The 13,000-nt window shown below is 39.1% G+C and overlaps 1 protein-coding gene across 5 annotated transcripts in view; it reads left to right on the top strand.

The window, feature by feature from the left end:
• The window catches only part of Itpr (Inositol 1,4,5,-trisphosphate receptor), a 110,932-nt gene that overhangs the window by 55,883 nt on the left and 42,049 nt on the right, over window positions 1-13,000 (top strand). For all 5 annotated transcript variants that reach the window (XM_088264135.1, XM_088264134.1, XM_088264136.1 and 2 more), the window contains 8 exons: window positions 387-546; window positions 2,864-3,011; window positions 3,930-4,153; window positions 5,264-5,392; window positions 7,187-7,324; window positions 9,313-9,516; window positions 11,489-11,604; window positions 12,134-12,269. In XM_088264135.1, coding sequence (XP_088120261.1) covers window positions 387-546; window positions 2,864-3,011; window positions 3,930-4,153; window positions 5,264-5,392; window positions 7,187-7,324; window positions 9,313-9,516; window positions 11,489-11,604; window positions 12,134-12,269 — 1,255 coding nt within the window. The remainder of the gene's footprint in view (window positions 1-386; window positions 547-2,863; window positions 3,012-3,929; window positions 4,154-5,263; window positions 5,393-7,186; window positions 7,325-9,312; window positions 9,517-11,488; window positions 11,605-12,133; window positions 12,270-13,000) is intronic.

The following is a 13,000-nucleotide window of genomic DNA, read 5'->3' as shown; positions in this document are numbered from 1 at the left end:
CAGAGAACTGTGGAAGTCCAAGAGGGAGGCTTTTGTTCAATACTAGACACAAGAAGAAGGCTGAAATAGAAGTAGAAGTAGAAATAGAAAAATTCAAAATTTCCTTAATATTTTGACAGATTTTGGGTATTTTGGTACTTAAACACCATGTATTGATTAATGACTCAGTGCCACCAACAAAATTAACTAAAAAAAGGAAAGTTGGTACTGTATATCTACATTAATAATTTGAATGTGATATATTTTTTAAAAAGTTCTAAATTAATGCCAACTGTCTTTTTATGATACAAAATCTAAAACAAGCCACATGTTCACTTTTTGACTATGACAACTCAAAAATCTTTCAAATCCAAGAGTTTTATAATCTGTTTATTGCTATCATCCAGGGACGGATTGGATCTTGATGGATCAGGCGGCCGAGTGGTTCTCCGCGTGCTGCTGCAGCTCTGCGCCCAGCACTCTGCTCCTGCCCTGGTCAGCGGCGCCCTGACGCTGCTCTTCCGGCACTTCTCGCAACGCCACGAGGTCCTGCAGGCCTTCAAACAGGTAACTTTGGCTCTACAAATATGCCTTTCCGACCAATTGTCTGATTCCTTCCTTTCTTTTCAGTAAACTGTAATGTCTCATATGTAATTCAATCCAATTTCAATTAAATTTATTTATTTATGATTAACATACACATTACAAACTAAAATTTGAAGCGTATACATTAACGAAAAATCGAAAATAAGCAAGAATACTCTTGTTATAGATGTAGAAGAATCCCCCTTCTGAATATCCGTTCAGACATATATCCAGCGTGATATTGTTCAGCATAGCGGTATCTCTTCCTACAGGCATAACCATAGGCAGGTTGGTCCTGTATATAGGATGTGAAACAATCTATTCCGACGCTGTCTTAGGTAACTATCGGGAACATACAGACCAATGCTCCGAATTATTTCAGGATTATCGATCATACCGCGCAACAATGGATAAAAATGCGTAATCAAATACACATTCCTTCTAGTCTCTAAACTGCCGTAGCCAAGCATACCCTGGATAAACTCGGTCTGTAATAAGCATAACTGTATTTTTTTCCTTTTATCCTTCTTAGGAATCTCTGGACGAGCTCCTGTCTCAGCGTCGGACGACGTTGAGAAACCCCTCAAAGTACTACGTACCTCGTCAGCAGGTTTGTCGGAGAATGCTCGACAAACGCCTTCAATATATTCTAATATGGTTTTTGGTCTACAGCAATTGCTGAGTTTGCCGCATTCTAACCTGGTTCTAAGTCATCTGTGACTATCAAATGTTTTCTGAGGATATCTCAACTTGGTTTTATTCCCTTGGTGACTTCCGTGACATTTGGAAGACCACTTCATTCCTTCTTGGTCGACAATTAATTGACTCGAGTGGGAATTGAATGACATCATTGACTTTCGTGACATTTGGAAGTCTACGATTATTCATACCTGAATTATGTTTATTGATTTTATCAAATGTTTCATGTGCTTATTCATGTATTTGGTCCAAAATTCATTGCTTTTTTGATTCTATATTGACTTCTGTGACATTTGGAAGTCTATGATTTTTCACAACTCAATTACGGTGATTAATTATACCATATGTTTCATGTGCATTCGTATTTGGTCCAAAATTCATTGATTCAAGTGGCATTCTGATGGTAAATATTGCGTTTTTGATTCTATATTGACTGTAACCATATGTTTCATGTACATTCGTACTTGGTCCAAATTCATTGAATAAAGTGGCATTCTGATGGTATTGCATTTTTGATCCTATATTGACTTCCGTGACATTTGGAAGTCTATGATTTTTCACAACTCAATTATAGTGGTTAATTATACCATATGTTTCATGTGCATTCTTACTTGGTCCAAATTCATTGATTCAAGTGGCATTATGATGGTATTGCGTTTTTGATTCTATGTTGACTTCCGTGACATTTGGAAGTCTACGATTCTTTACACCTCAATTTTGGTTATTAATTTTACCATGTATTTCATTGCATTCATACTTGGTCCAAAATTCATTGAATAAAGTGGCATTCTGATGGTATTGCATTTTTGATTCTATGTTGACTTCCGTGACATTTGGAAGTCTACGATTCTTTACACCTCAATTTCGGTTATTAATTTTACCATGTATTTCATTGCATTCATACTTGGTTCAAAATTCATTGAATAAAGTGACATTCTGATGGTATTGCATTTTTTATTCTATATTGACTTCTGTGACATTTGGAAGTCTATGATTTTTCACACCACAATTACATTGCATAATTTTACTGTGTATCATGTGTATTCATACTTGGTCCAAAATTCATTGAATAAAGTGGCATTCTGATGGTATTGCGTTTTTGATTCTTTATTGACTTCCGTGACATTTGGAAGTCTATGATTTTTCACATCTTAATTACGGTGAATAATTTTACTATGTACATACCATGTTTAATCGTACTTTGTCCAAAATTCTTTGAATAAAGTGACATTCTGATGGTATGTATTGGATTTTTGATTTTATAATGACTTCTGTGACATTTGGAAGTTTACAATTTTCCATGCCGTAATTTTGATTCCTCATTCTCGCATGGATTTATCAAAGTTATATGTGGCATTGGTCTACGATTCTTGGATTTATGTATGTACCACTTTGATGCTATTTAATTTTTTATTGAAAATTGACTTTCCCGACATTTGAGAGTCTCCGGTCATAATCCTGGTAAAAAACTAGTGATCATAACTGGATGATATTTTTTCAGAATTATTTACTGGTTTTTGGAAAGGAGGTTTTTTGCATGTTTCAAAACTGCATATTTTGTTCCATATCACACTAGAATGATCGTTTTTATTTTCTTTAGGTTCAACTGCTCGTTTCTGATAGCGATGTGGAGTCGTACAAACAGATCAAAGCCGACCTGGACATCCTCAGGCAGAGTGTGGAGAAGTCGGAACTGTGGGTTTACAAGAGCAAAGGTCCTCTGGAAGACCACGCTCAAAACTTAAATGGTATGTGTAGAGTTCTATACTGTGTGGTATAACCTTCAATTAGACAGGAAATGCAATTAGCAATGCGATGATGAAATAACGCATCTCAATGTGAATGCCTCTGCGGATGGACCTAGAAGTAGTGGATAACCTACCTTCATTTGCACCATAACTCATAGGTCGGTAAAGTGTGGCTCGGGAGCCACATACGGCTCCTTTATTTATTGTTTTACTTTTTTTTACAATACTGTTATACAATTTTTTTGACCTCTTAAATGCGGCCCGGCATAAATACCCGCGGGAAAGCTCTTCGACTCTATGTATTCATGCAAACAATCACTTTCAACCATGAACCTTATTAAAAGTAAACTGAAAAAATGTTCTATTGACAAGAACCTGGAATAAAATTCTTATCGAGTGTGAAATCAAGTTTTATTAGGTGTACTCATAAAGGTCACCGCCTTATAAAAATGTCCGCCTCCGTAGTGTAATGGTCAGCACGCTCGGCTACCGTTCTGGAGGTCCCGGGTTCGATTCCCAAGGGAGGTAAAATAAATAGAAGTGATTTTTTCACTGTAATATTTATTCAATATTACCCTGGACTGATAACCTGAAGCGGAGGGCTGATCACCTTTCTTTCATGTGTTAACGATCAAGATAACACTGCGTTTATATGATGCAGTGCCCTATGCACCATTAGGGTGCGGATAAGGGTTTTTATTATTATCATAAAGATCTAAAGGTGTGGACTGACCGGAGTCATTTCATTGTAACGTGTTACATTACGATGCAGCATTTGTATAGTCAATACAGCGTTCCGAGTGCTCCATCCGAAGTCGGATGCTTGCTGCGACCGACGTTACGACGAAATGTGAAGGTTAGTCCCCACCTTAATATTCATCAGCGAGTTCCTCTTATTTTGTGTTTTGCTGTACCCAGTGACCCAGAGCTCGACCAAGTCTAAAGATTACGACGAGTCGGGCCAGGGAGACGGGCTGGCCACGTCGCCGCCGGTCGCGGGCAGCAAGGGCTTCCCGCGCCGCCACGCGCCGCCGCCGCTGCTGCGCGACATGTCCTCGGACTGCCTGCTGGGCGAGGAGGGGGCCGCGCCGGCCGCGTCCTTCCTCGTCGACCACCACACGGAGTACGGCAAGATCAAGCAGGTATATCAATGCCAATTTTCAGAATTCCGCAAAAATCTAGGTCTAATTGGGGAAAAATAAAGTGCCGATTCCCCACAAATTCCCGACACAATTATCCCAAGAAAAAAAGTTTAAAAAAAAAAAATTGTCAATCATGTGTAGAATTGGTGAATGTTACACGTGTGTTAAATGATCAATTAAACCAACCTATGACGGTCGTAAGCCCCGTAAATGCCCAGACTTACATATTATTCTTCATCTATGTCGAGATGTCAAAAAAAATAATATGAAAAAATAAATTAATTTTACATAATTTTTTTTCTTCTTCTTCTTCTTATTATAGGCCTTGCGGCCTGTTTTTAAGAGGGATTAGCCTCCTGCGACGTCGATTCCCAGCTATCGGCCAATCTCTTTGGTGGTCTGCCCGGGAGTCGTCTACCATGGGGTTGGTCGTACAGTGCGATGTGGGGGAGTCTGGATGGTTCCATTCTCCTCACATGCGCATACCATTGTCTTCTTTGTTGCCTTCCCCACCTAACGACATCTTCGATCTCGCATATTTCCCTGATCTTGGCATTTCTCAATCTATCTCGAAGACTCTTGCCTGTTATGCTTCTCAGAGTCTTCATTTCTGACACTCTAAGCGCGTTTTTTGTGGCAGCGGTGTCTGCTCTACTTTCGATTTTACCCTTTTTTTTTAATTAACGTAATTAAAAAAAAAACAAACAAAAATTGTACTCTAAAATTTGTATCTATCAAAAATTAATAACCAAATACATTTACAACATTTTGAGTGTGTCCAAATACTTATAAATACTTTAAATACTCATAAATCTGGATTATCTCCAATTATAGGAATATTTTTCATATTGTTTTGATGATATGTCAAAAAATAATATGAAAAATACTCCTATAATTGGAGATAATCCAGATTTCTGAACAAGTATTTGGACACACTCAAAATGTTGTCTATACAAGCAACATCATACCAACTGACAGACTCCTTTGAGGAAAATTTGCACCCACATTAATTTACGTCCATACTCCCGGAAAGGTTAAAAAATAGTTTTAAAAAAATTCCAGGCAGCTTGGACGCTAATCAAAATAAAATGTGACTGTTTTTTATTTTAGATTCTTCTCCGTATGAACAAGTTCTGCGTTCAGGGTCGTTCGGCAGCAGCCGAGGGACGCCCTCGAAGACATGAGCAGCGTCTCCTGAGGAATATCGGAGTGCACAATATAGTCCTTGAGTTACTGCAGGTTTGTGTTTTAATTATTGCAAAGGGAATGTGAACTTAAACTATTCAATTTCAATTTAAATTTATTTATTTTCAATTAACATACATTACAAACTTTAAATTTAAAGAGTATACATTAAAATCGAAAATATGCAAGAACTTTTGCTAAAGGTGTAGAAGATTCCCGCTTCGGAAAACTCCTTCAGACACACGGAACAGATCAATATCCAATGAGATATTGTTCAACATAGCGGTAGCTCTTCCTGCAGGCATAACCATCGGCAGGTTGGCCCTGTGTATAGGAATGTGAAACAATCTATGCCGACGCTGTCTTAGGTAACTATCGGCAACATTCAGACCAATGTTCCGGATAATTTCAGGATTATCTATCATAATAATAATAAAACCCTTATCCGCACTCCAATGGTGCATAGGGCACTGCGTCATATAAACGCAGTGTTATCTTAATCATTTACACATGAAGGAAAGGTGATCAGCCCTCCGCTTCAGGTACCAGTCCAGGGTAATATTGAATAAATATGACAGTGAAAAAATCCCTAATATTTATTTTACCCCCCTTGGGAATCGAACCCGGGACCTCCAGAACGGTAGCCGAGCGTGCTGACCACTACACTACGGAGGCGGACATCTATCATACTGCACAATAATCTATAAAAATACGTAGTCAAATACACATTCCTTCTAGTCTCTAAACTATTGTAGCCAAGCATACCCTGGAGAAACTCGGTCGGGTAGAGCCAAGGATAATAGCCGTACTCTCTCATGTAGAGATACCTCAAAAACTTCTTTTATATACTTGGTTGTAAGCCCTGGAATGCTCAGACCATCTTCTTTTGTATAAAAACGATGGATGCTTTGTCTCAGCTGAGATATTTATATTATATACCGAAATTCAAAATAAAAACATGATTTTTGTATGTTTACAGTATTGTAACATTATACATAGGCACATAGGAGGCAAAAACCTGGTCATACTGTGAACCAGGCAATTGCCACGGATATTCCTCGATAGATAACATGATTCGAAGGCATGGGTGACGTTGTTCATGATAGAAGGACCTACAATCTGAGGACGAGGAGAGCTGACCCCAACAGTCTACAAAGACAATATGTTGGGATGGAGCCAGGAAAAAGAAGAAGACAGTATTGTAACATTATAATTGCTTTGCCGATTATAATTGTTTGCTTTTGATTATAATTTGCTTTTGATTATAATTGTCCGCCTACGTAGTGTAATGGTCAGCACGCTCGGCTACCATTCTGGAGGTCCTGGGTTTGATTCCCAGAAGGGTGTCTAATAAATATAAGTGATTTTTCACTATAATATTTATTCAATATTACCCCGGACTGGTACCTGAAGTGGAGGGCTGATCACCTTTCCTTCGTGTGTTAACGATCAAGACAACACTGCGTTTATATGATGCAGTGCCCTATGCACCGTTGGGCTGCGGATAAAAGTTCAAATAATGAACTAAATTAAACTAACCATCACGCCGCTTCCCCGCAGGGGTAGGCAGAGAGAATAGAACGCCACACCACTCTGTCCTTGCAAACATTCTTCGCCTCTTCCACGTTCATGCATCTCCTCATACATACCTTCCATGTTCATGCATCTCCTCATACTACCTGCCGATTGTTTCGACTCCTAACCTGACCACTTTCAACAATTGAATAATTCGAATAATTGCTTTGAATATTCAATTAATTTAAAGCTGTAAACCTGATTAATGAAAATACCCTGCTGATTTCAAAGAAAGTTTAGTTTTTGATGAGTAAAGTTTGATTTTTGGTCCAGGTGCCTTACGATGCGGAAGACGGCATGATGGAGGAGCTGATGCAACTGGCCCACGAGTTCCTGCAGAACTTCTGTCTCGACAACCCTCAGAACCAGTCCCTGCTGCACAACCATCTGGACTTGTTCCTCAATGCCGGCGTAAGTACTACTTATTAAACCATATCCGCTCCCTAGGTGGAGCATATGGAGTCATATTCACAAACTGTCTCCAGGCTTTTCTGTCGGCTGCCAGCTCCCTTGCATCCTCCCAAGTCAGATCCGCGTCCCGAAGTTCTGAAGAGAATTGCCGACCAATTGTCAGCAGTGGTCGTCTTGGGCGTCCTCGTAAAAGAGGCAAGCTTGATGGCGGCTCTCAGGAGGCATGCAGAGTACATGGCCAAGCCAACTGCACCGCCCTTTCTTGACGACAGTTGTGAACAAGATTTGCTGCATCCTACGCCTTATCTCTTCATTCCTAACAAAGTCAAACCACCACACGCCTGAAATTCTCCGCAGACACCTATTCTCAAAATAAAAAATATTATTATATGCAGTCAAATTGTTAATTCTTTGACAATTTATTGTACCAGTGTGACCATTGAGATAAAATGCAAGCATGGATGTGCTAAATTTTCCTTTTGAAGGCCGCATCAGAAGTTTGATGCATCCTAGAGTGCTCAGAGCTGTTTGGAAAGCTCAAAGTTAAATTGCCACACCCTTAATTGAAATAGCGATTTTACCGGAATATAAATTGTGGGGTAATTACTACAATTTTTTTAAACATCATTGAATACTTATCTACACCCGATGTTGCATAGGGCACTGCATGAAATAAATGCAGATCATTAATACATAAAGGAGAGGTGATCAGCCCTCCGCTTCAGGTACCGGTCCACGGTAATATTGAATAAATATAAGACTGAAAATATCACTTTCAATTCTGTTATCTGGGTTATTTCAATTCTGTTATTTCAATTCTGTTATCAATTCTGTTATCTGGGTAGCACGCTAACATATAACAATAAATGTACCCTAGACATAAAAAAGAGGATAACGCTAGCCAAGCAAACTTTTATGAAAAAGTACAGCCTCCTATCAAACAAACATTTAAAAATTGAAGTAAGAAAAGGATTCATAAAGGCTTTTGTTTGGAGTGTTTTGTTGTATGGGTGTGAAACCTGGACCATCCAAAAGTACGAAAAAGACCGGCTTGAAGCATTTGAGATGTGGGTTTGGAGGAAGATGACCAAGACATCATGGGTCGTAAGGAAGTCCAACGAAAAGGTGTTGCAGGACGTAAAAGAAAGAAGAGAGCTTTTAAATCATATTTTGAAGAGGAAGGCCAAGCTAATAGGGCACTCAATTAGAAATAGCACCTTTCTTAGCAACATCTTCGAAGGAAGAATCTTGGGAAAACGAACAAGAGGCCGCCCAAGAACTTCATACTTCCAGGATTTGAAGCGGCTCATGGACGTCTCCTCCTATTCGCAGCTCAAGAGGATGGCGACTGACAGAGACAAGTGGCTGACACTACAAGGCGCTGCCTTTAGAAGATGATGATGATGATTTATTTAAACCTCCTGAGAATCAAACCTGGGACCTCCAGTACGGTAGCCTAGCATGCTGACCATTACACTATGGAGGCGGACCACGGATTAATACAACTAGGTTACTTTTAATCCTCCTACATATTTAAAAAAAATCCCTTTCCTTTTCTGACTTCCCACCTGCAGATAAGCCTCTAAAAGTAGAATCTTTGCGGGTTGTTCCTTTAAGAAAAAGAACTCATTGCTATGCTTGCTAGAATTTTACAAACCGGAGCTAGCTCTGGTCCAAGTGTTTTAGTTGTATTTTTGATATCCTGACTATCCTACCTGCTACAATCCGCTAATAGTAGTTAGTGGCTTTGCGGGTTTAAAAAACGCATTGATAGCTCTAAAGCTATATTTGCAAGCAACTCATGAACCAGAGCTATACTTGCTAGAATTTTACAAAACGGAGCTAACTCTGGTCCAAGTGTTGTATTTTTGACATCACCCTGGACGGAGCTAACTCTGGTCCAAGTGTTGTATTTTTGACATCACCCTCCCTGTACTTACTATTCCACCCGCAGGCAAGTTCCAAGAATTAATTTGATGCGTTTCCAGTTGCGGGAGGCGCAGACGGTGTGCGCCATCTTCCGTGACAACACCAAGCTGTGCAACGACGAGGTGAACGAGCGCGTGGTGCAGCACTTTGTGCACTGCATCGAGACGCACGGCCGGCGCCTGCAGTACCTGCAGTTCCTGCAGACCGTCGTGCGCGCCGAGGGCCAGTTCATCAGGAAGAGCCAGGACATGGTCATGCAGGAGGTAACAAACAACCCTCTAGCTTCAACACTCTAGCTTTGCAGACAATCCTCGCTTCTTTCACATTTGTACATTACAAATTCTTTTTGGGTAATATATCCAAAATAAAACAAGGTTTGTTGGATTGAATTCTACATTTATTTATGTATATGTTAATACGTGACGCGTTTCGTCTTCTTAGGACATTATCAAACACATTGTCCAAAATAAAACAATAAAGTACTGCTTGAGTAGCTATGTCAGCTACTTTAAAGTTATTTATTGTAACTGCAGACAGTTGGTAGAATTCCATATTGAATTGTTGGGTAATATATCCAAAATAAAACAAGTGTTGAGTGTTTGATAATGTCCTAAGAAGACGAAACGCGTCATGTATTAACATATACATAAATAAATGTAGAATTCAATCCACCAAACCTTGTTTTATTTTGGATATATTACCCAACAATTCAATATGGAATTCTACCAAATGTCTGCAGTTACAATAAATTACAAATTCTTGCGATGAATGGCACTAAAGATGAATGAGCCTGGACATGGTCATGCAGGAGGTAACAGGAGGTGACAGTATATTTTTTTTGCATTTCAAAATATAGTATAATTACAAGAACAAAACTATATATCAATACAAAAAAAGATCCCACAAAGGCATGGCCTGTGTGTGGGTATACATTTTATTTTACTCTGTTGGATAATAAAGGGTACCGTAGAACGGGGCTACTTGAACTTTGATGTGTTACTTGAGCCCAGTACAATTTTTTTATTTAGATTGTGGTATCATCCAAGTATCGTGACAATAAGTGTCACCTGTCAGGGAAACAATGAATCATGTCAATGTGTTCATTATTGTAGACCAAGACAGATTAATTTTTGTTTTTTACTGGGCTCAAGTAACACATCAAAGTTCAAGTAGCCCCGTTTTACGGTACTGGAAAGAATATAATAGATATCAAAAATATTAATATATATTTATAAACAAATATTTGTAGTTTATATAAGATGTCCGCCTCCGTGGTGTAATGGTCAGCGTGTTTAGCTACCGTGCTGGAGGTCCCGGGTTCGATTCCCAGGGGAGGGTGAAAATAAATATTAGTGATTTAACACTGTAATATTTATTTAATATTACCCTGGACTGGTTCCTGAAGCGCAAGAGTGATCACCTTGCCTTCATGTAAGTAATGATCAAGATAACACTGCGTCAATTTGATGCAGTGCCTTATGCACTATTAGGTGCGGATAAGGGTTATAATAAATATTAGATAAAGTATATAAACAAATGTAATATAAACTACCTACCTTGTCCGCCTCCGTAGTGTAATGGTCAGCTCGCTCGGCTACCGTTCTGGAGGTCCCGGGTTCGATTCCCAAGGAGGGTAAAATAAATATTAGTGATTTTTTCACTGTAATATTTATTCAATATTACCCTGGACTGGTACCTGAAGCGGAGGGCTGATCACCTTTCCTTCATGTGCAAACGATCAAGATAACACTGCGTTTATATGACGCAGTGCCCTATGCACTATTGCGGTGCGGATAAGAGTTTTATTATTATTTTTATTAATATAAACTACAAATATTTGATTTCAACAGAAATCAAAAAGAAAAAAAATAGAAAATGAAAAATGTTAACAGTAAGTATATATTTACTATGTAAGTTGTAAATTAAAAGAAGAAGCTACTAAGATATGTTTTTGTTTTTTAATAAATAATTTCAGCAAAATATTAAATCATAAGTTAGTGTCCATCATATAGTTTGTATGGAATAAATTAAACAGTTTTGTAGCTATGAAAAATTAATGTCTTTGCGCGAGTCAAAAATGGATTTCTATGGTGATTAGTACATAAACGACTCTTATTATTTTCACAAATTATGGTCGGGGTTGATGAAAAAACAGCCCGATAGCAATGTGTTAATATGAAACTCACCCTTTATAGGATTGTAGCGTTTGGTTTTAATTGTTTGCATTTAATCTAGCTTGTCAATGCCGGTGAAGATGTGCTGGTGTTCTACAACGACAAGGCTTCTTTCAACCACTTTGTGGAGATGATGAGGAACGACGCCAAAGGCATCGGCGACAGCAGCACCCTCAAGTAAGACAATTTTTTATTATAAGTATTTAAATTGAAAACTCTGTACCTGTATCTGAAGGTCTGTACCTTCTGGATGTATATCTAACAATAGTTAGTTGTACATATTGAAAGCTGTCCCACCGCATTCCCAGATCTGATACAGAAGCATCTAGGCTTCCTAATAGACCTTCTAGATGTATATCTAACAATAGTTAGTTGTACATATTGAAAGCTATCCCACCGCATTCCCAGATCTGATACAGAAGCATCTAGGCTTCCTAATAGACCTTCTAGATGTATATCTAACAATAGTTAGTTGTACATATTGAAAGCTGTGCCACCGCATTCCCAGATCTGATACAGAAGCATCTAGGCTTCCTAATAGACCTTCTAGATGTATATCTAACAATAGTTAGTTGTACATATTGAAAGCTGTCCCACCGCATTCCCAGATCTGATACAGAAGCATCTAGGCTTCCTGGCAGTACCCCGGTGTAGGCAGTGAAAGGGACTTTTTATAGAAAATTATTAATTTTCATTATTTTTTCAGGTATCATGTACAGCTGGTGAAGCTCCTTACTTGCTGCACTATGGGGAAGAATGTCTACACCGAGATCAAGTGCCACAGTTTGCTGCCCCTGGACGATATTGTCGCGATGATATCGCACCCAGACTGCACCTCTGAGGTCCTTGCTATTCCAACTATTATTTATTTTTTATTCTTCTTCTTTTCATGTTCGCTCCCTAGGTGGAGCATATAGCAAACACGAGACGTCTCCAAGTCACTCTGTCAAGCGCTATCTCCTTGGCTTCCTCCCAGGTCAGTCCGGCGTCTCGAAGTTCCGCTGAGTCGGTGAATGGTTGTCAGCGGCCATTCGGGGCGCCGGAATCCTTGGAGTTGGAAGAAGGGACATGAGGGGTTGATGCTCTCAGGTGGCATTCTAAGGAGATTTTTTATGAAGCTTCCAATAATGGTCCTTACTGGGTCCTCCCGTGTTAAAGAGACATGGTTATTTACGAAAACCATGACTTATTAGTGATTTACGTGGCACAAATAATGTATAAAATAATTACTTATTGATCTCTTGCAAACCAGCCAGTGAGAGGTTTTAGCCCCTGTAAATGCAATAATAATAAATAATAAAAACCCTTATCCACACCAAAATGGTGCATAGGGCATTGCTTCATATAAATGCAGTGTTATCTTGATCGTTTACACATGAAGGAAAGGTGATCAGCCCTCTGCTTCAGGTACCAGTCCAGGGTAATATTAAATAAATATTACAGCAAAAAAATCACTTATATTTATTTTACCCCCCCTGGGAATCGAACCCAGGACCTCCAGAACGGTAGCCGAGTGTGCTGACCATTACACTACGGAGGCGGAGTAAATGCAAAGTGGAGCAAATCGAGAATT

This window comes from Brachycentrus maculatus, unplaced genomic scaffold (assembly GCF_059751285.1).
Source record: "Brachycentrus maculatus isolate JH-2025_06_01 unplaced genomic scaffold, ASM5975128v1 h1tg000216l, whole genome shotgun sequence".
NCBI classification, from domain to species: domain Eukaryota; kingdom Metazoa; phylum Arthropoda; class Insecta; order Trichoptera; family Brachycentridae; genus Brachycentrus; species Brachycentrus maculatus.
This window is presented reverse-complemented; position numbering and strand designations above follow the sequence as displayed.